Here is a 24,533-nt window from a genome sequence, read left to right on the forward strand (position 1 = left end):
TCAAATAACTGTTTGTAACAAACTCCTTCGTGATCGTGCTAAAAAATTGATAAACTAAACCTTTGATAGCTTATAAGCTTTTTAATATCAATGTATACCGTTAAGCATCAGTATGATGAACAACCTACGGCACATAATGATATGAAGCTCCTTCAACGAGCCTCAAAATCCAAACACTCGGAAAAGTCAGTTGGTTGCTTCCTCTACTATGTAATGAAGTTTTCATCGCAGATCAGTTGAGCACACGCTTCATTAGCTTAGCACTATTGAAGAGTTCCCCTGTCAATATATTCATTGACCTTCATACACCTGATACAAAAAAAAAAATAGGGCTACTGAGCGCCTCACGTTCCTACGACCCTTGATCGCTCCAGTCAAACAGACTGTTTGAACAAGAGGACAACTCAGGAGCTACGCAATCAACAACATCAAAACTTTGCAACAGGTCTACAAAGGCTTTGGAGCTTCTTGCTTGCACTTTAATAATTGACGGCGCAGCACGGCAGCGGACGGCGGGGGTTAAATCCCATAACTTGCCTGACAGTTAACTTCTTTCTATCATATAGGAAAAAGGTCTTGTGTTAGTAGTTATTTTCCAGTCGCCATGGCCGCCAGTAGTAGTCATAATAGGTGTCTGACACCAATGGTGTTCACAGTGATTCTCGGCGCCAATTGTTTCATCTACATCAGCATCGTCGGACCCTTCGGCACAGCCATTCTTACGTCAATCCAACGGGAGTTCCAGCTGAAAAGCTCCGAGGCCGGTATCCTCTTCAGCATCAACGACATTGTGGGTCTCATAGCAATCACCCCCATCGCTTACATCGGCAACCGACATCATCGACCACGCATTCTCGGTGTCTCCGCCCTCATCATGGCTTTTGGGTGTCTACTCTCCGCTCTGCCGCAATTCATCGGCAACGACCCAGCGCTGCCTGCCGGCGGGAGTCCGGACTTGGACGGCAACGACACGGTAGAGGAGACGCCCCTCTCCCAGTACTACCAACAAATAGGTAAGGTTGGTCACTATCGGTAGACTACATCTTCAGTCATTATTCATCTTGATTTGCATTGATTTGATTTCATTCTAACTTTGATTTCATTTGTTTTACATCATGTGTAACTTCCAAGAAGAGAGTGCATTCTCATGCTCAAACAACCGCGGGATCGACGCCTGTGAGTCCCCTCCAAAATAACTAAGCAATGAGGATTGGACGTGCTTATGGGGGCACAACCTGGGGCACGACCACTGCAACCAGAAGACTCGAACCCGGGACCTTTTGTTTGATAGTTGGTAAACCCACGGAGCCACAGCAGCTTCTTCTTCTCAGAGATGGTTGGGTGATAGATATCAATTTTGATATTGAAACCTTCATCTTTGTTCGTGTTTAATGTTGATGATAATGAATGGATATTATTCAACAATTGCCAACATTGCAACTGATTAACAATGGCCCCGCATCAACGTAAACAAGCATTGAATTGATCCGTGTTTTAGTAGTAACCATGACAAAATAAATCATGTGCATGTACATAGCGAGCTCGGGCAGGATTCGAACTTTCGACCTCCTGATCTCCGGACTGGTGTCTTATGCACTAGACCACTGAGCTTAATCAATAATTCATGTGGATTGCCCTGGGCACTGTTAGTCTGGATTCATGCACGGTAAAGGGTAAAATACATGCACATGGAAAAAGTAAGCACATGTTTCCATGTGCTTGCAAACACTACATTTCAGAATGAATAAAGACTAGATGTGACAGTGGAATTTCTCATGAATAAATAATGAAGCATTCAAACCCTGGCCATTGTTCAGGACCATTGTCAGGGTGTTAACCACATACTCCCATTCACACCTATTGACCCCTGTGCAAAGTGAAAGTTTTGTACAGAGGGTTGAAAATAAAGCAAAATCTGGAACTTAACTGTGAAATTAATCATGGATTTCATGAAACTGATTTATGCTTTCATATTTAAACCACCTCCAACAAAATTGTACACTATTCAGCTATCACTCATATCAATGACAGTGTTATCTGATATATAGTTTTTGAATTATTAAGAATCAAAAGTCGGAAATGTTTTTTGAAACACCTAGTATTTCTACCACAGCTTTACTTGGAGGATGCGTCTGAGAGCGAGTACACAATGTCTCGCTAAATATCTCCATTCGTCATCAGTGTTTGTTTGTTGACTAATTCATACAGATTCAGGGTAGGTCAAAGCAGAACTCATTGCTAAGAAATGACCCAGTGGCTTTATCTAAATGGTATGAATGTAACGAACTTAAAGGGATGGTACAGTTTTGGCTGAGACGGGGCTTCAGGTTTCCAACCTTTTTGAGAGATAATGAGAAATATCTTATGAAATATGAAAGAACATACAAGCATAAGAAATTCAAAGTTTATTTATTGATTTTCTTTTTAATGTCTGAGATAGCCAAACTAAAAAAGAAGTACTAATAAAAGATGGGACCGACCTTTTATTAGGACTACTTTGTTTACTTTGTTTTTGGATGGATATCTCAGCCGTTTCAAAACCGATTTTCATCAAATAATCTTTGAATTCCTCTCAGAATTTGTATTTTTGTATTTCATAACGAGTTTCTGATTAGGCCTATAAGTCGCAAAAATGTTAAAATCTGAATCCCCACCTCCAACGAAGCTATACCATCCCTTTAAATTCAATAAAGGAAATAAGACCATAAGTTCTTTGGTTGAATCTAGAAAGCGCATTGAAAGACCATTGTGGGGATTGTCTTGATCAAAAGATACCGCACTGCTGTATATAATCGATGATCAGGATTCATTTTCGATGCGTATAATACCTAATAATGCTGTGTGTGTATATTCAAATCCTTTTTCGAGTATTGGGTTGTTTTGTGTTTTCAATCAAGCCTGAATAGAATAATGTTATCACATAACTGATCACATTTAAGTATGGGAGAATCAGGAAGGCGATTATTGTTCAATATCAGCTCAGAAAGTGGGGCAAGGGAACGCTCATATCAATGTTAATCCTGCATTGGAGTTCCTCACGAGAGTGAGAAAGTGGGGCAAGGGAACACTCATATCAGTGTTAATCCTGAATTGGAGTTCTTCACGAGATGGGATCTTTTGCCACTTGAAAATTGAAAGACTGACCGAAGGATCCAATATTACAGTCTGTAATCATGCATACAAATTTGGACGGGACTGTCTCAGGCTAGGATTATCTAATTTCTGAAGACCGAAACCGTACATTTTTATTTTTTTTTTTTTGATAGTGGAAACCTATGAAAGGGGAAGAGGGAGGACGAGGGAATGAATACGGAGGGGGCGATCCCCTGGAACGGTTTATCCAGGTGTATGTGTTTGTGTTTTCTCTTTTCGGGCCAGAATCAGCATTGTGAAACATGATTAGCTGAAAACGCGCTTGCGTCCTTGCTCATTTTAATATAAACGCTGTTTCAAAACGTCGTTTCAAAACGCACAAAAAGATGCATTTACGATCAGCGTTTCTGACTAATCACGTTTCATGGGATAATACGTGTTTGGGGAATTATATGGATTTCTCCTAATGTAGGCCTATCTTATACAACTAGACGGTTTTATACCACATGGAAATGATGGGAATTACTGAATTAAGGCGATGATGTATATGCATTTTTGTTCACTCTATTCTTCACCGTTTGCTATCTGCGTTTCACAAATTAATTTATGTAAGTTTACCCATACTCACATGTACACGCAGAGCTCTGCAAAGCGGTCGGGGCGGATTCGACGCAAAGTCCCGACGATGGAGTATGTTCTGCGGAGGAACTTTCTGCTTCCGGGTCACAGTTCAACCGCGCCACGTGGATCATCGTTGGCCAGGTGTTCATCGGGATCGGATCATCCGGGCTCTTTACTCTGGGCGTGACCCACCTTGACGATGGGGTCAGTAAGAAATCGACTTCCGTTTTCTTTGGTGAGATATTTATTCATCTATTATCATATTGCTAATATGTTTGGAGAATGACTTGTTCAGCTGAGAAAAAAAAAGAAAAAAAAGATGAAAACAAAAATGAAAACCAAATTTCATACAAGAAGAAGAAGAAGAAGAAGAACACATATTGCAATTAAAGTGCAGTCATTATCATGCACATTAAGAATAAAAGAAAGAGATACATTCATGCAAATAAGAAACAATTTATCTGCCGGTCTTAGTCGCTGTTCTATTATTGATTAAAATCTGTGTAATATTAACGAAACAATTCATACTACTTCGAATGATATGATTTGTAAAGATTAATAATGACAATTTTAAAGCAAAGTACATGAAATTGAGAACATTAGGTGTCCAAGGACATGAAATCAAATTAAGTTAAGGTGCAAATCACGAAGAAAAAAAATCTGTTACAACACACCTCCCATTGATTGCCGTCGTGTGAGAATTATACATATATCCCTCCCCCTCCTCCCACTTCTTCATTCCATTCTTCTTCTCTTCATTCCTTCGTTTTCCGGTACTTGTACTTTCTTTTTATCTTTTCCTCCTTCTTCATCCTCTTCTCCTTTTCCTGTTATCTATTCATCCTGCTTCTGTTCTTGTCCTTGTCATAGTCCTTTCTTTCTTTTCGTTCACCTGACGTCATATCAAAATTTTCATACATGGAGTCCTTGACAGATCTTGAGATGCCCTCATCTCCTATAATTCAAAAAATTTACAAGCTATGCTTCTCTTGTAAATTCCTCTTTTCCATGTAAGGTTACAAACTGGGATTATGTTGCTTACTTGTTTATTTATCTAAAGACCAAAGTTGATATTTTCATGATATCGTATCCATGTTTTGTTGAAATGTATGTGATTCAAAGTTCCCTACAATATTACGTACTAATGTAAGCTTTATTCATATTGTTTTGTATTACTTTATATGGAATAAAATCGTTTGAATTGAATTGAATCCCCATTTGTCGTGAAAACATCTGTCCGCATTCAATGACGTCATGGCCTTCCTCCTTGTTGTCATCTTATGTTTCTTCTCCTCTCTATTTCTTGATTTCGTCCTGCTTGTTCTCATTTCTTTTACCCCCCACCCCCTGTCTATTTCCCGTTTCCCCCTCTTGCTACATCCAATGGTGATCACCGATGATTCCTAAATGTCAAATGTGTGTGCTTTGTGCTTCTTCCATTAGACAAAAAAAAAGTGAATGACTCTCATGCCTTTCATATACCTAGAAGAAATTCCAGTTTCCATGTCGAAATCGTAGCACAATCTTTCTTACTGCTTCTCGTTGTCGGTTTCGGGTTTGTTTGTTGTTATTGTTGTTGTTTTTGTAATGTTGTTCTTGAAATGTTGTTTTATGTTAATATTGGGTCTGTGACTGTTTGATTTTAGCGTTTGTACTCAAAGTCCCTGCTGTTTTTAATTTTCCCCGGGCAGCTGGCCTGTTCACAGTGCTGAGTCTCGCCCCAATCGCCGCTTTCGCCATCAGCGGTTTCTGCCTCTCCCTGCACACCGACTTCTACAAGATCGACGTCGACGAACTCGGCTACGGCGACAAGGACCCGAGATGGATAGGGGCGTGGTGGCTGGGATATATCATCTTCGGTGTTCTCCTGGTGCTCAACAGCATCCCCTTCTTCTTCTTCCCCAAGGTAAAAAGGAAAGAGAGGGGACGGGAGAGAGAAGGAGGAAAAGAGAGGGAGAATGTTGTCGGGCGGGAAATATAGACCCTGGTGAATGATTTCAGGCGGATTTTTTTTTTTTTTTAAGTAACGGTGACTTCAGTAAAGAAAGAGAAATATTGGCATAAAGAACCACTAAAATGTGGAAACATTACAGGTGCTCGTTCAAAGTTATTTGTATTTAAAGTGTTCTCATTTATAACTTCTGCGTCTTGTCACTTGATCGACACAAATGCGTTTGGGGAAATTTTCCCTTTTAAATCTGTACTCGTCCATGATGATTTTCATTTGTCCGTTAATGCATTAAATACATGTAAGCATTCTGAATTACAATTATCATATGAATTCAGGATTCAAATCTCTTGCTATAAGAGTTAAATATCATCCATTGCTAATCAGTGTCTCTTTTTATCAAAACCTTCACAAAGACAGGGAATTCGTAGATTTTTCAAAACTGGAATTCGTTTTTCTCCTTTAAAAGTGATATCTGTAACAACTGCACTTGTAAGTTAGATGAGTCAGCGATGTCAAATCATTTGCAGTCTCTCCTTAGCATGCCAAAATTATACCAAGTACCACAATTAGATAGAAGATAATAGTTCTCAAGACAAATGGTTCCACAGTTGCTACGTTTAACTAATGATGCCTTTTCAGAGGAAGATGTCATGACTGAGTTTTAGCCATATACACACAAAACAATAGATTATTACTTTTTCTTGTGATTCAAAGCAGAGTTGAAAGATGATGACATCGATGTAATTATCATCACGTTATCTAATTTGCATACGTTATATCATGATATGCTACTGGTGTCACTGTCTCGTAAAGCATGCAAAGCCTAAAATCATTTGATTTTCCTATCTAATTTTTCCTCTGACTTCAATATAAGCCGTCACTCTCTTCAATTTACTCCTTTGATGTTTTTGACATAGCCACTTTAAGAATGGAGTGGAGTACCCCTATAAGTCTTTGGTTGTACCTCACATATCCCATCATGTGACTACAATATATCTATAAAAAAAATACCTAAGGCTCATCCGGTTCGTTCAAGAGTTAAGGTTAAAACACTGAAGGTCTAGTAGCTAAACATGTGATGTTTTTTTTTTTTTTCGTTCAGTCATACACTTTCCGTATTAAAGTCCAAGTACAAGGTTGCACACATGAGTGTCACGATGACGCGCATTCAATAAATTTCTCTATTACGTCACAATGTGAAGGAATGGCCGAAGAAAGAGCGTGACATGGAACTGAAGGACAGAACGTTTGCCCCGCCCACAAAAGAGGATGACGACGCAGCCAACACGTCGGAAATATTCCTCATAAACAGCATGAAGGGGCCCTCATTGTCAGAGTCTGGCTGTATGGGATATGCCAAAGGTGAGGTCACACGACTTCCAACTCTCATAATATCTCTATGTGTGTATCACAGAATCGGTAAAATTCAAACCACACTCACACACACACACACACACACACACACACACACACACACATAAAAGAATGTGCTGCAAGATACACGAACAATATTCCAATGTGTTTTAGCTTTCATAATCATTGTTGCATAAGTCCTTCACTTCAAAAATAAAAGTAGGCCTACAATGTTGTTTTTTGCTCAAGGTCTACTCAGGGTCAATAAGTGCACACTAAACATTTCCCCTAACTTTTTGCTCGTGTTTTTTTATCCGACACAAGTAAACAATTCTTTTTAATACAAAGGGAAACATGTACTTCTTCCTAGTAGGACGAGTTCTCACTTGACCCAAATGCACTGAAGTGGAAAGCTGTCATTGACATTGTGAAGAAAACCGCATTTCCGGATTCTCTGTTTTGCGTTGTTTTAGCGGAAGAAACGGGAAATTTGCCAGCAGCTACTAGCAGAAACACGACTTCCAACTCTCATAATATCTATATGTGTGTATCACAGAATCGGTAAAATTCAAACCACACTCACACACACACACACACACACTACACACACACACACACACACATAAAAGAATGTGCTGCAAGATACACGAACAATATTCCAATGTGTTTTAGCTTTCATGTCATTGTTGCATAAGTCCTTCACTTCAAAAATAAAAGTAGGCCTACAATGTTGTTTTTTGCTCAAGGTCTACTCAGGGTCAATAAGTACACACTAAACATTTCCCCTAACTTTTTGCTCGTGTTTTTTTATCCGACACAAGTAAACAATTCTTTTTAATACAAAGGGAAACATGTACTTCTTCCTAGTAGGACGAGTTCTCACTTGACCCAAATGCACTGAAGTGGTAAGCTGTCATTGACATTGTGAAGAAAACCGCATTTCCAGATTCTCTGTTTTGCGTTGTTTTAGCGGAAGAAACGGGAAATTTGCCAGCAGCTACTAGCAGAAACACGACTTCCAACTCTCATAATATCTATATGTGTGTATCACAGAATCGGTAAAATTCAAACCACACTCACACACACACACACACACACACACACACACACACACACACACACACATAAAAGAATGTGCTGCAAGATACACGAACAATATTCCAATGTGTTTTAGCTTTCATAATCATTGTTGCATAAGTCCTTCACTTCAAAAATAAAAGTAGGCCTACAATGTTGTTTTTTGCTCAAGGTCTACTCAGGGTCAATAAGTGCACACTAAACATTTCCCCTAACTTTTTGCTCGTGTTTTTTTATCCGACACAAGTAAACAATTCTTTTTAATACAAAGGGAAATATGTACTTCTTCCTAGTAGGACGAGTTCTCACTTGACCCAAATGCACTGAAGTGGTAAGCTGTCATTGACATTGTGAAGAAAACCGCATTTCCAGATTCTCTGTTTTGCGTTGTTTTAGCGGAAGAAACGGGAAATTTGCCAGCAGCTACTAGCAGAAACACGACTTCCAACTCTCATAATATCTATATGTGTGTATCACAGAATCGGTAAAATTCAAACCACACTCACACACACACACACACACATAAAAGAATGTGCTGCAAGATACACGAACAATATTCCAATGTGTTTTAGCTTTCATGTCATTGTTGCATAAGTCCTTCACTTCAAAAATAAAAGTAGGCCTACAATGTTGTTTTTTGCTCAAGGTCTACTCAGGGTCAATAAGTGCACACTAAACATTTCCCCTAACTTTTTGCTCGTGTTTTTTTATCCGACACAAGTAAACAATTCTTTTTAATACAAAGGGAAACATGTACTTCTTCCTAGTAGGACGAGTTCTCACTTGACCCAAATGCACTGAAGTGGAAAGCTGTCATTGACATTGTGAAGAAAACCGCATTTCCGGATTCTCTGTTTTGCGTTGTTTTAGCGGAAGAAACGGGAAATTTGCCAGCAGCTACTAGCAGAAACACGACTTCCAACTCTCATAATATCTATATGTGTGTATCACAGAATCGGTAAAATTCAAACCACACTCACACACACACACACACACACTACACACACACACACACACACATAAAAGAATGTGCTGCAAGATACACGAACAATATTCCAATGTGTTTTAGCTTTCATGTCATTGTTGCATAAGTCCTTCACTTCAAAAATAAAAGTAGGCCTACAATGTTGTTTTTTGCTCAAGGTCTACTCAGGGTCAATAAGTACACACTAAACATTTCCCCTAACTTTTTGCTCGTGTTTTTTTATCCGACACAAGTAAACAATTCTTTTTAATACAAAGGGAAACATGTACTTCTTCCTAGTAGGACGAGTTCTCACTTGACCCAAATGCACTGAAGTGGTAAGCTGTCATTGACATTGTGAAGAAAACCGCATTTCCAGATTCTCTGTTTTGCGTTGTTTTAGCGGAAGAAACGGGAAATTTGCCAGCAGCTACTAGCAGAAACACGACTTCCAACTCTCATAATATCTATATGTGTGTATCACAGAATCGGTAAAATTCAAACCACACTCACACACACACACACACACACACACACACACACACACACATAAAAGAATGTGCTGCAAGATACACGAACAATATTCCAATGTGTTTTAGCTTTCATAATCATTGTTGCATAAGTCCTTCACTTCAAAAATAAAAGTAGGCCTACAATGTTGTTTTTTGCTCAAGGTCTACTCAGGGTCAATAAGTGCACACTAAACATTTCCCCTAACTTTTTGCTCGTGTTTTTTTATCCGACACAAGTAAACAATTCTTTTTAATACAAAGGGAAATATGTACTTCTTCCTAGTAGGACGAGTTCTCACTTGACCCAAATGCACTGAAGTGGTAAGCTGTCATTGACATTGTGAAGAAAACCGCATTTCCAGATTCTCTGTTTTGCGTTGTTTTAGCGGAAGAAACGGGAAATTTGCCAGCAGCTACTAGCAGAAACACGACTTCCAACTCTCATAATATCTATATGTGTGTATCACAGAATCGGTAAAATTCAAACCACACTCACACACACACACACACACATAAAAGAATGTGCTGCAAGATACACGAACAATATTCCAATGTGTTTTAGCTTTCATGTCATTGTTGCATAAGTCCTTCACTTCAAAAATAAAAGTAGGCCTACAATGTTGTTTTTTGCTCAAGGTCTACTCAGGGTCAATAAGTGCACACTAAACATTTCCCCTAACTTTTTGCTCGTGTTTTTTTATCCGACACAAGTAAACAATTCTTTTTAATACAAAGGGAAATATGTACTTCTTCCTAGTAGGACGAGTTCTCACTTGACCCAAATGCACTGAAGTGGTAAGCTGTCATTGACATTGTGAAGAAAACCGCATTTCCAGATTCTCTGTTTTGCGTTGTTTTAGCGGAAGAAACGGGAAATTTGCCAGCAGCTACTAGCAGAAACACGACTTCCAACTCTCATAATATCTATATGTGTGTATCACAGAATCGGTAAAATTCAAACCACACTCACACACACACACACACACATAAAAGAATGTGCTGCAAGATACACGAACAATATTCCAATGTGTTTTAGCTTTCATGTCATTGTTGCATAAGTCCTTCACTTCAAAAATAAAAGTAGGCCTACAATGTTGTTTTTTGCTCAAGGTCTACTCAGGGTCAATAAGTACACACTAAACATTTCCCCTAACTTTTTGCTCGTGTTTTTTTATCCGACACAAGTAAACAATTCTTTTTAATACAAAGGGAAACATGTACTTCTTCCTAGTAGGACGAGTTCTCACTTGACCCAAATGCACTGAAGTGGTAAGCTGTCATTGACATTGTGAAGAAAACCGCATTTCCAGATTCTCTGTTTTGCGTTGTTTTAGCGGAAGAAACGGGAAATTTGCCAGCAGCTACTAGCAGAAACACGACTTCCAACTCTCATAATATCTATATGTGTGTATCACAGAATCGGTAAAATTCAAACCACACTCACACACACACACACACACACACACACACACACACACACACATAAAAGAATGTGCTGCAAGATACACGAACAATATTCCAATGTGTTTTAGCTTTCATAATCATTGTTGCATAAGTCCTTCACTTCAAAAATAAAAGTAGGCCTACAATGTTGTTTTTTGCTCAAGGTCTACTCAGGGTCAATAAGTGCACACTAAACATTTCCCCTAACTTTTTGCTCGTGTTTTTTTATCCGACACAAGTAAACAATTCTTTTTAATACAAAGGGAAATATGTACTTCTTCCTAGTAGGACGAGTTCTCACTTGACCCAAATGCACTGAAGTGGTAAGCTGTCATTGACATTGTGAAGAAAACCGCATTTCCAGATTCTCTGTTTTGCGTTGTTTTAGCGGAAGAAACGGGAAATTTGCCAGCAGCTACTAGCAGAAACACGACTTCCAACTCTCATAATATCTATATGTGTGTATCACAGAATCGGTAAAATTCAAACCACACTCACACACACACACACACACATAAAAGAATGTGCTGCAAGATACACGAACAATATTCCAATGTGTTTTAGCTTTCATGTCATTGTTGCATAAGTCCTTCACTTCAAAAATAAAAGTAGGCCTACAATGTTGTTTTTTGCTCAAGGTCTACTCAGGGTCAATAAGTGCACACTAAACATTTTCCCTAACTTTTTGCTCGTGTTTTTTTATCCGACACAAGTAAACAATTCTTTTTAATACAAAGGGAAACATGTACTTCTTCCTAGTAGGACGAGTTCTCACTTGACCCAAATGCACTGAAGTGGAAAGCTGTCATTGACATTGTGAAGAAAACCGCATTTCCGGATTCTCTGTTTTGCGTTGTTTTAGCGGAAGAAACGGGAAATTTGCCAGCAGCTACTAGCAGAAACATAATATAAAGAACAACAACAAACAAACATGATCTTTCCATGGGCGTAAATCCGGGGGGGGGGGGGGATGGGGGGATATATCCCCCCCCCCCTGAAATGGAGGAGGGGGGGATGGCCTGTACAATCATCCCCCCCCCCTGAATTTTGAGGGGAAAAAATGGAGGAAGCAGAAATGTGATTGTATCAATTTTGGCATATTGCATGACGTTTGTACGCCGGCCTTCAGACAGGTAACAGAGCTGAACAGTATTCTATCTTGTAGGAAAATGTATACATAATTTTCTCAAGCGCTCGCTCGCGAAGAAAGTAACATTGACATACACTGCTGGCTCAGACGTTGACAACGTCAATATAGGCCTACATGTAGGCCTAAACATGCTATGACGCGAGTAACTGGGAACCATCTGCAAAATATGTACGAAAACAAACAAACAAACAATAACAAAAACTATATCGCCATATTGAACCCCCTCCATTTCCTGAATCATTCCTGAGAAACGACAGTGACTAATGACTCAGTCAGGATACATCTATGGGCATACCCAGGGAAGATCAGGGGCGTCGAATCTATTGGGGGGGGGGGGGGGGTGGGGCAAATGCGGAAGTGTTTAGGCAGACAAATAATTTATCCCCCAAGCAATTCCCGAGATGAGGACAAATCTCGAATGGAAAATTGTCGAAAAATCGCCAGAACTCTGCACCAGATCGTTGTATTGCAGTCATAAACATGCAAAAGCTCCGCTATACAGGATCCCTTTCGATAAACTTTGTACAATTTTGACATTGACGTATATTTCCCAAATTTATCAAAGATTAATTTATCAAAGAGTGTGCAGCAGATCTTTCATTTAACAAAAGCACCCTCTATGCAGAGGCGTCGATGAGGGAGGGGGGGGGATGGTTCCCCGATAAAGTGGGACGAACAAAAGCGAAAAATATAGCTACAAACGGCAGTTTTTGGAATGTATAAAATGTCAAAATTGTCAAGCTCTCTCGCTCCGCTCGCTCGCATATTTTAACCGCTATGCCTTCTCCTGATGTTGCTGATAGTGACTGACAGCAGTTGCGCCAAGTGCGCCCCCCTTAATTTCCAAAGCGAAAAATGTATCTACAAACGGCAGTTTTGGGACTGTAAAATGTCAAAATTTTCAAGCTCGCTCGCTTCGCTCGCTCGCATTTAATCATTATTCCATCCTCCTGAGGTTGCTGCCAGTAATTGCCAGCAGTTTTCGCCCGATGCGCCCCCCTTAATTTCCAAAGCGAAAAATAGAGCTACAAACGGCAGTTTTGGGACTGTAAAATGTCAAAATTTTCAAGCTCGCTCGCTTCACTCGCTCGCATTTAAAGGACAAGTTCACCTTCATAAACATAAGGATTGAGAGATTGTAGCAATATTAGTAGAACACATCATTGAAAGTTTGAGGAAAATCAGACAATCCGTTCAAAAGTTACGAATTTTTGAAGTCTTTGTGCAGTACCCGCTGGATGAGAAGACTACTGCAGTGTATGAATAACTTAGTTGTCACATGCGTACAACAATATAAGGAAAATATAAAGAGAATTTCACAAAATTCCATCTTTTGAAAAAAGTACACATTCCCCTGACTTGTTACCGACAAATGTTAAGGGTAGTATATCATTCCCCCTGCCTTTAGAAAGAGGCAAGTCAAGTGCTCTTTTATTATGCGAAAAAAGTGAAAATATGTTGAATTTTCTTTTACATTTTCTTTATACTGTTGTACGCATATGACTCACAAGCTGAAGTAGTCTCCTCATCCAGCGGTTCCAACACAAAAATTTAAAAAATTCATTACTTTTGCATCGATTGTCCAATTTTTTTCACTGATGTGTTCTACTAATATTGTTGCATTTTCTCAATCCTTATGTTTATGAAGGTGAACTTGTCCTTTAATCATTATTCCATTCTCCTGATGTTGCTGCCAGTATTGCCAGCAGTTTTCGCCCGGTGCGCCCCCCTTAATTTCCAAAGCGAAAAATAGAGCTACAAACGGCAGTTTTGGGACTGTAAAATGTCAAAATTTTCAAGCTCGCTCTCTTCGCTCGCTCGCATTTAATCATTATTCCATTCTCCTGATGTTGCTGCCAGTAATTGCCAGCAGTTTTCGCCCGATGCGCCCCCTTGATTTCAAAAGCGAAAAAATATAGCTACAAACGGCAGTTTGGGGACTGTAAAATGTCAAAATTTTCAAACTCGCTCTCTTCGCTCGCTCGCATTTAAACATTATTCCATTCTCCTGATGTTGCTGCCAGTAATTGCCAGCAGTTTTCGCCCGGTGCGCCCCCCTTCATTTCCAAAGCGAAAAATATAGCTACAAACGGCAGTTTTGGGACTGTAAAATATCAAAATTTTCAAGCTCGCTCGCTTCGCTCGCTCGCATTTAATCGCTATGCCATTCTCCTGATGTTGCTGCCAGTAATTGCCAGCAGTTTTCGCCCGGTGCGCCCCCGCCCCCTTAATTTCCAAAGCGAAGAATATAGTTACAAAAGGCAGTTTTGGGACTGTAAAATGTCAAAATTTTAAATGCAAAAAGATTTCACCGTGGGAGGGGGAAATCCCCCTACTCCCTCACATAACCGCTCCTCCTAAGATCAAATCCTGTCTACGCCGGTGATAGGCCCCATTATTTAGTAGGCCTTCACAGTGATGTCGCACAAGAGCTGAAATACCACGATTTAGTCATTCAATAATATATTGTGAATATTTCATTTTCTTATTGTTTTTTTAAAGAAAAGAAAACAAAATTTTCACCAAAAGTGTGCACCAGATCGCTGAATTTCAGGTCTGAAAATGCTAAATCTTCCACGTGTAGGAGAGGGATACCCCCCCCCATACCCTCCCTCCGTTCGATCGTTCTGCTCCCTCTCACAGGTATTTCCAAAAAAAAAAAAAATGTTTTCATACTTTTAAGGTCTGATTTTCCGCCGAAAGTCATCTGACAAGCAAAAAAAAAAAAGCAACAAGAACAAAAAGTCTTCATATTTTTGCTGCCACTTTCCTCCCACTTTAAATTTCATGCAAAAGAGTGGGACATCCAATCCCTGTAAAGTGTGTGCGTGTGTGTGTGGGGGGGGGGGGGGGCACCAAGCTTCTTCCCCACCCCCACCCCCCCCCCCCCCCCAAAGGCTGCGCAGGTCCGGTTATGGGCTTCTAATCGTGGTGATGGTGACCATCCCCCCCCCCCCCCCCCACTCCTCAGTACGGATTTACGCCGTTGGATCTTTCCATTACAAACGACTTATGTTTTTAAAATGGGGGGGGGGGGGGCGGTCAAACGAAATTAACAATTTATATCGCAAATTTACAAACCCGCTTTTATTTCTTTGTTTTGATTCTTTATTGCATTTTATGAAAAGTTCTCCTTCAGTTCCATGGTGTCTACTTTCTTTCAAAGACTGGCAGCAGCGAGAGTATTCTTTATCAAATTGTTTTTGTTGAACCCAAGATACGTGAAAGGGTGTGAATGGGTATAAAGTGTGGCGGCCCATTTTTTTCCATGTCTTGTTTGATGCATGTTAACAGTGAACTTAAGCAAGCATTTTGGCATCTTTTCTAATACTCGACACCGTGCTCGAGTATAGGGTTAGACGGCACTTTACAGTGGCGGATCCAGAAGGAGCGCACCGGGTGCCCGCCCCCTCTTTATTTTTTGTTAAAACAAAAAAGAAAAAATGGGAGGGGTGCGTGCTCCCCCTTTAATTCTGCGAAGGCGCCTCCCCTTTACAGAATTCCTGAATCCGCCCATTCTTTATGTTATTGTTATTTTCATATAGAAAAAAAATATATATATATAAAACATGCAAACAGCGACATACCAAGGGTATGTCAGTGCAAAGAAGCAAACAAAGGCCAGCCTTTATTCAAATGGTCATTTGTTTAAGAACACACACACACACACACACACACGCCACACACACACACACACACACACACACACACACACACATACACATACACACACAAAGGTTATTATATTTGAGGTCCATGCTTCCAACAAACAACGACTTCCCATCAAGGTAATGTCCCTCGAATAGGACATAGACTGGAGGTCACAACCACTGAAAAAGATCCCGCTTTATTCATTCGTCGTTAATGCCCCAGTCACAAATAAACACTGATGCTCAAGGATCTACACGGTGATCCGGGGAAATCCGGGGACGTCCGGGGAGATCCGGGGAGATCCGGGATTGGTACACACGGTATCAACACGGCAGCTACACGGATAAGGCCGGAAGAGCGCGGCGTCTACACGGACAAACACGGTATCTACACGGATCAACACGGCACAGAGCAGGGTGTTTAACCCGGTGAAGTGGTCCCGCCTCTCATTCGACTGGACCCCATGGAAGACCAGAACGCTAGTGTAGCTGAATATCATATGAGCTATCCAGCCATCTTCTTAGACGGAGATGAAAAAAAAAAAACACACAAACAAACAAAGATGAGGAAAACAAAGAAACAAACACATACACACACACACGCACCCCCGCACCACACACACACACGTAAGTCCGGTGTTAAATATGAAAAACCGAGCTGGTGTCAAATTTCCGGTGCTCATTTGTGGTGTTAGATAAACACCTCCGGGTGTCACTTCAAAATACAAAATTGCTTTTTGAATAGTTACTTAGTTATTGTTCTTCTCTTTGATTTTGCACTTCAACTAGACGATCAAGAACTTTAAAGTAATTTTTTTAGTGTAAACACATTTACACCTAAGTAACACTAGTTGGGAGGTCTCCGTTTGACACTGGTCGGGCGTTATACCATGAACATTAACACCAGCAATATCAAATCAACATAGTGCGGTGTCATTGTTGATTTAACACCAGCGCAATGTCAAAAATGTCACCAGCTACAGTGTCAAATTAACATTACGAAGCGATAGTGCCAGGTGAACACTTTTCAACACCGTCGCCACACACTTTCTACACCTATGGATGTGGTCCTCTATTGACACTTCATCGGTGTTAGATTTAACACCCATGGTGTCAAATCTAACACCAATGTTTCTGCAGTGGACACACAAAATCCATGGCCAACGTTTCCGTTTCCTTCGTAGGCTACTTCACCACGCTCTTCCGACTGACGGTCAACCTGACATACATGATTTTGAATACCGCGTCCGTGGCGGATTCGGCCATGTTTGCCGGTTTCTTCAGCTTCCTCGGCCGCTACTTGCTCACCCAGTACGAAATCACACCAGCCATGGTGTCAATCCTTTTGGGTGAGTTTCAAGTCCTTTATTTTCAGCATAGTTTGCAAGCACAAACCCTTGTCGGTCGCATAAATGATTGGCGCAGCCCACACTACTAATGAGTAGGGATAATTCTTTCGTCACCCCACGCAGGTCTGACACCTTCAACTCGAGATAAGACGGGTCTGGTTAAATTCTTAAAATCTGCATGAAATCAGAAAGAAATGTACAACACTTTGCTAGGTGCGAGCATCCTTACGTTGTCTCCCTCTACAAATTGAATAATCTGTAAATTAACAAACATGTCAGAAGAAAAAAGGAACCAGTGGGACTCAAACCCGTCATCTATACTGTTTGTAGACATGGTAGAGGGAGACAAAGTGAAGAAGCTCGCACCTGAACCTTCACCCCTCTGAATAATATCTTCCTTTCTTATAACACGTTTCTATAGTTTTTGAGAAAATCAGAAAATTAAATCTTCTAGATTGCTTCTTCTGCCAATTAAAGAAGCAGTGGGCCTACATTATTTAGTAATAAAGAGGGTAAAATTGGAGATAGTTAAAACGAAACTGGTTGAATTCATGAAATCGCACAAAATCAGAAGAAAAGATTTCTAATACTCCATGGAAGATAATGACCGAATATCTGGAAGAATTTCATTTTACTTGAAGAAGGGCCACATGTTGACATTTGATTTTACATAGCGAAGTTAAGATTACTTAAAATTGTCAATCACAAGGTCTCTATAAAGCTGTGCCATAGTCACAATCATGTCCAATTTCTTCAGCAGTAATTGCGCCCACCAATAGGGGAAAGGCCATTAGTCTTGAATGCCACAACCGTCGTAGGGGACTTAAATCTGCAGCGGTCCTGTGATTGTTCACTTCCTTACCTTTCATGAGAACCATGAGAATTATAAAAAAAATGATGATGATGAAGAAGTTGATGATGATGATGAGGAAAATGGTGAAAACGAAGGTGGTGATGGTGATAAAGGTGCGCGGTAATGGTGATGATGGTGTTGATAACGTTCATATTGTTGAAAACAGTAGTGGCAGTGATGATGATAATGATGATGACAATGATGATGATGATGATGATGATTGTGATGGTGATAATGATGACGATGATGAGGATGATAATGACGATGATGATGGTGAGAATGATGGTGATGATGATGGTGATGGTGAGAATGATAATGATGATAATGATAATGATGATGGTAATGATGATGATGATGACCATCATCATCATTTTTCCAGCAATAATACCTTCTGATTATGATTTCAATTGCACAGGTGCGGTGACCTCGCCAGGAGCCTTACTCGGAAACCTAATTGGCGGCCTAGTGGTCAAGAAATTTCGCCTGGACACAAAAGGCGTCACTCGTCTCGTCGTCATCATCGCCTTCGTCAACGTGATCGTCGTCTCCTTCTTCTTCACGGCCAGCTGCCCGACGAGGCCCATAGCCGGCGTCACTGTGCCCTATCCTGACGGGAGTAGTTCGATGATAGGGTGAATGACTACCCCCCAATCAAGTCAATCCGCCTGTCCCTTCTCTTCTCCTCTATTTCCAATTCCTCCTTCCCTTCTCATTCTCTCCTTCATGTTTCAATTCTTTTCTATCCTTCCTTGCAATCCGTAATCCATGTTGTCTTATATTTGTTGTCTTCTTTCTGTATTCTTTTATTTACTTTCGTATCCATCTCCTTCGGCTGCTCGTAACTCCAGAATATCCCTTCTTACACTACCTGTTTTTCACATGCTGCGTTTGGTCTTCGTTGCTTTTCCTGTTTCTTTGTCGTCTGTTCATTTTCCACCCCTCCTATTTCTTCCTCGCTTCCACCTTAATGATTTCCTCTCTTCTTCTTCTCCTCCTCTTCTTCTTCTTCTTTATCTTTTACCCATCTCTTTTCCTTCCTTCTTCTGCTCATTCTTCTCCTTCTCGACATTCTTCTCATCTATTCTAGCGCCTTACACCTTCTTCTTCTTCTTGTAAAACTGGCTTATAATCTTCTCACCCATATTTTCAGAACTACATACATTCTCGATAGTCAATGTAGCACATCCAATGTCTTTTTTTTCACATAGTAAACCATAATTAGTTTCATTTCACATCCCCAATATTCAATGTAATATATCTGTCTTCTTTTTACTCACACAGCAAACCATATTTCCATAACCACACACATCCTCAATAGCCGATGTAGCACATCTCATTTTTTCATTCATTTTACACTGCAGACAGTCTTCTACATATTTTTGTTCAATCTCTAACTCAAACGGATCGAATCTTTACACGATGTGTCACCGACATCCATATGCACTTTGCAGATCAGCGGAAGAGCCAGCGTGTCTGTCCGACTGCGGCTGTACTGACGGTGTGTACATACCGGTCTGTGGGAGCGACGGCTTGACTTATATCTCCCCCTGCCACGCCGGCTGCGCGACGGTCAACGAAGGGTCCGCGCCAAATGTACGTTCGGAGTGTTCTTAAAATACTTGAGGGAAAATCCCATTTGTATCAATTTTGACACAAACAAACAATGCAAATAGCAATATCAAACAATGAGAGCATTTAAAAAAATATAGATAGAAATACAATAAACTAAAAAATGCAAAATTGTAAAGTTTTAAAATCGAGGGAGACAGTGCTGGCGGTAGATTGTGGTCAGCAATGATCAAGAGACAATTTTCCAGTTCTCCCCAGGCCTGATTCGACGGCCCTTGATTGTGTCTTATCCTATGTTCCTAAAAACTTATGAAAGTTGAAACCTACTATTTTTCTTCATCTGACCGCTTTTACCGAAACTTGAAATTGTTTAATAATAATGATAATAAAATATCATTTATAAAGCGCTTATTACATTGTGTCTTAGCGCTGAGGAAAAAATTGGAAAAATAGATCCAATTATAATCCAATTCAAATTGAGATGAAACGCAATACAAGATACAAAATACATAAATAAACATTGTAAGTTATAACTTATAGAACGAACTTAACATATATATACAGACTGCATATAATAAATCAGTACAAATTACATGGCATGAGAGAACAGATGAGTTTTCAGTGATGATTTGGAGGAGTCTACTGTTGGAGCTTCACGGACGTGGATGGGCAAGTTGTTCCAAAGTGTAGGTGCAATAACACTGAAGGCACGGTTGCCATAACGGGTACGGGTGCGCGGTGTTTGCATCTTTAAAATCACTACTTTTAAGTAGTTTAAAAAAAAGAATCATTTTTAATGATTTATCGATTTTCACTGAGTCTGTTTTGGTTGCTTTTCCTAAAATAATCCGGTTAAAATCCACTTCCTAGTCCTTCCCATCCTAGGCACTGAATGCGTGCACTCTAAGAAATTAAATGGTAGGTAAACCAACATTTAAAATGCTGTCACTCCTCCAACGTTTTCGTATTTGTTGAATTCAACACTCAAAATATTTGATATATTTCTGAAATGACAGTTTAACATTTTGAGTGTTAAATTTATTTTTTATTTTATCCAAAGGTTCGAGTATCGACCATTAAAATTTGGATATACCATGTAATTTTCTGGGTTTTTCAGTGTATGTTATGTGTGTTTTGGTGTGAGAAAGAGAGACTGAGAGAGAGGGTAGAGTATGAAGTAATCCTCCCGAGATGTCTAGATAGCATAATTATCTTCTGTATGTCTTTCGTTCACCTCTGATTCTTCTCAGACGTATTCCCAGTGTCGCTGCGTTGGAGAGAGCCAAGCAGCACAACAGCGAATGGGCAATCTTGCCGCAGCTGCACCAGGCGTCTCGACGAACGCATCATACGTTCCCATGGCAACAGGCTACCCCAACACGTCTTCTGTCTTCTCCGCGGTGCAGGAGAAATGCCCGGGCTATGACTGCTCGTCAAAGCAGTATACGTTCTTGGCCTTGCTGGCTGTGATGATCTTCCTCTTCTCCATGTCTCACGTTCCTGGATTCATGCTGTTCATGAGGTACCATACTTAAGATAGATAGGTGTAGAGGAGAGATGAATAAATGATCGAAGGACAGGTGGATGGATAGATAGATAGAAAGATAGATAGATAGACAGAAAGATAGATAGATAGATAGATAGATAGACAGGGAGGGGTAGATAGGTAGATTAGATAGAAAGATTTGAAAGATAGACACACAGATGGAGGGGTGGATAGATAAATGGATAGATAGATATAATAAATATATAGGTGGTCAGATGGATAGATAGATGGGTAGGTGGATAGGTAAATGGATTAGATGAAAGATTAGATTAAAAAAAACTGGATGGATAGATAGACAGATAGATAGATAGATAGATAGATAGATAGAAAAGCAGATAGATAGATAGATAGGGATAAATAGCTGTACAAGTTCTGAAACTCAAGGGGTACCTGGATGTACTCTGTTATGTGAGGAGTACTATTCAACACTGCTGAAACGATCATAATTATGATCATCCTTGTTATCATTAGCGTTTAACACAATATTTATGACAGGTGCTTCCTTTTCAATAATGACTCCTCTTTATTCCGTTTTATTTGTTTCCAGATGTGTAGAGGAACGGGACAGGGCCGTGGCCATTGGGGTATCGAGTCTGCTTGGACGAGTCTTGGGTAAGTTTCGCCGCTGCATTACTTCTGCAGCATGATAATGCAATAACGATACAGGAACCAATAAGTCAGATCAAATCAAATTTAGATCAAATTATCTATGATTGTACACTGACTATGAAGTCATTTGGAGTATAGTGATGGATAACTTTTTCCATACAGATTGTTTATTATTCATCCAGGGGCTGATGAATGGTTACATACAAAGAAAAAATGTGTAGAAGCCATGATAGCTGACAGCAAATCGTGAAGGAATTATTAGGTTTCAATTTAAGCACTCTTATTTCCAGAAAATTAATGAGTGGCAGAAAATACAGATGAATTTTTATATTGATTCAGAAAGCCATTTCTACGATTTTAACTGAATCTGATTACGGCTCAGTAAATGGTTACATGTGTACAGCAAAACGCTATTTCGCAAAGCCAAGGCTAATTATGAGAAATCTTAGACTGGCTTAAAAGCAAATTCCAAAAGCCTTATGTGTGCAAGTCACAAACAGATAGTCGGTAACGGATTTACTGTGGCGTAGAAAGGATCTTGACTCTATAAACGAATGGTCTGGAGTTTGACTTCTGCTCGTCTCGTCTATATGAATGCTGCAATAGTTATTTTACCGATAATGTTCCTCTTGACCATGTTGACGTTGGTGTAAGAATGAGTTCAATGTATTTGACAAGGCTGGAAGAATGATGATAACGGCAGGGGCCTTCTGCAGTAGATATGCTACCCTGGATAATAAATGCTTTCATAATTACTAGAATATGATTACAATCCTTACACTCATTCTTACCATTATTATAATTATTATTACCATTATTATTATCATCATCATCATTATCTTCATCATCATCATTACACATCACCATTACTAGCTTTGAGTGATGCAGTAGTAGCGGAATTCGTAGTCGTATTATTAGGGGCCTACAAAATGTCTTCACAATTATTATCATGATCATTTTACCATTATTGTCGTTATCATCAATGTTATCGATGATGAAAATGATGGTGGTGGTGATGATGATGATGATAAGCAGTATTATGATTATTTTCACCTCGTCGGTTTCCCCCTCCAGCGAGCATTCCCGCGCCCATCTACTTCGGGGCCGCCATCCAGACAACCTGCCTCATGTTTCAGGAGTCCTGCGGGCGGACCGGAAACTGTTTCATCTACGATAACATCCGCCTTAGCAACGTCATCTTCAGTCTCCTGTTGGTTCTGAAAATGATCGCATTCCTCGGCTACTTCTGCTGCTACTTGTCTCTTCGCCGAGACAGCGAAGGGGTTAGTAGAATAACGCCATTTTTATCATTTGATATTGTCACATGGGTTACACCACAGTCAGATAGTCACACATGCCACTTACTGTTCTAGCATCTCAACCAAACTGTAGTGTTTATTTGGACACAACACCCTCAGTGCTTCACAACTACAAAACATCTTTAAACACAGTGAAATATCTCAACTTATCCCCTCAACGGAGTCCCAAATTCGTGTACAAAAAATTCTGATTTTCAAATCCACACACTATTGGATACCTCAGGTTCTTTGAATGAACCTGCTTTGATATCTTTACATCAACAACCACTCCCTCGCTATTACTCCTGTTACAACCACTGCAGTAAGTTTTTGCACAACTTGCGCAACTCGACACCTCTCATTTAAAGGGTGAGCATGGTATGAACATGTGAAAGAATGTCTCCTTATTATGTCCCCCCACATGTATTGCTGCATGGTGTGTCTGTTTATCTTTGTCATGCTCCGTTCTGTCATTTTTTTTTTTGATTCTACAAATTGCACGACGTCCCAAATAATCATGAGGATAACAGTGATAGAAAACAGCTAACATCATTTGCTATGCTTAAGGCAGTTATGGCCAAAGTTAACTTGCTTTTGATTCACGAGATGCAATTTCTCGCCAATGTATAAATCGTTAACAGATGTAGGCCTATACTGGTGAAATTCTTCGGTCGAGATTATATTTACGTCGATGTGGGGCAATTTGTCAATCAGTTGCAAAGATGTATACTGTGCGTGTGTTGGAAATTCGTGCGTCTTTGCATCTTTGTGTCTGTTTGTCTGTGTATTCGCCAAGAGCGTCAAGTTTTGATTTAAAAAAAGAGAGAATAAATCAAACGCTTAATTTCTTCGTTCCTGTTTGCTCTCCCAATCCTAATACGTTTACTAATACTAATGAACTCTTAATTCTGAAACAATTTCCAGAAATACATCGACATAATTAGGCTTGGAGTTACTAGTGCATGATTTCTGCTGTTGCAAACAATTGCTGTAGGTCGACAGATGATTGTAACTAATTATAACATTATAAAGTCTTCCAAGACTCTTTCCTCGCACGGAGAAATGTAAATCTGTGCATTGTTTGTCATTCTCTTTTTCTCTTCCCGACTTTCTTTTTATCTGCAGAACTACAAATCGCTGGTGATTTGTGAACCTAAGGAAGAAGAATGGAAACCGAAAGAGACTACAGTGTAGTGTCAGACGTATTGTTACGTAATCATACACTCCTATTATTCTAATGTATGTAGATGTATATATATAAATCATATTATATACTACAAATATATTTACGAATGTAAAATATAAACATCTATGATCCTCAACACAGGGAGAGCGGTTGCCTTCGATGCATGATGTCCCCTACTTATATGCCTAGACCACAGAGACGTATACAGTGACCAAAGTACAGTAAACTTGACCATGTTATGGTGCCTTGGTACAAAGTATAGCGTGAGCAAAAATCCCTATACGTTACAGCTCAGTATATATGCTTTGA

The 24,533-nt window shown here is 39.8% G+C and overlaps 1 protein-coding gene across 1 annotated transcript; it reads left to right on the forward strand.

Annotated features, from left to right (window-relative positions):
* Positions 1 to 604: 604 nt before the first annotated feature.
* LOC139743934 (solute carrier organic anion transporter family member 3A1-like) lies at positions 605 to 24,355 on the forward strand. Its single transcript, XM_071654435.1, has 11 exons — positions 605 to 1,013; positions 3,734 to 3,949; positions 5,406 to 5,620; positions 6,868 to 7,027; positions 16,999 to 17,163; positions 18,432 to 18,648; positions 19,468 to 19,609; positions 20,836 to 21,107; positions 21,679 to 21,743; positions 22,815 to 23,023; positions 24,164 to 24,355. The coding sequence occupies exons 1-11, from the start codon at positions 605 to 607 to the stop codon at positions 24,230 to 24,232; spliced, it is 2,139 nt and encodes a 712-aa protein (XP_071510536.1). The 3' UTR covers positions 24,233 to 24,355.
* The last annotated feature ends 178 nt before the right edge of the window (positions 24,356 to 24,533 follow it).

This window comes from Diadema antillarum, unplaced genomic scaffold (assembly GCF_040938485.1).
Source record: "Diadema antillarum isolate AM-2024a unplaced genomic scaffold, OU_Dant_1.0 scf00000004, whole genome shotgun sequence".
NCBI classification, from domain to species: domain Eukaryota; kingdom Metazoa; phylum Echinodermata; class Echinoidea; order Diadematoida; family Diadematidae; genus Diadema; species Diadema antillarum.

Coding starts and splice junctions, on each gene's coding strand:
- LOC139743934 (XM_071654435.1), top strand. CDS start 605: ATGGCCGCCAGTAGTAGTCATAATAGGTGTCTGACACCAATGGTGTTC. Junction 5,621..6,867: donor CCTTCTTCTTCTTCCCCAAG/GTAAAAAGGAAA, acceptor CACAATGTGAAG/GAATGGCCGAAGAAAGAGCG. Junction 19,610..20,835: donor ACGAAGGGTCCGCGCCAAAT/GTACGTTCGGAG, acceptor GATTCTTCTCAG/ACGTATTCCCAGTGTCGCTG.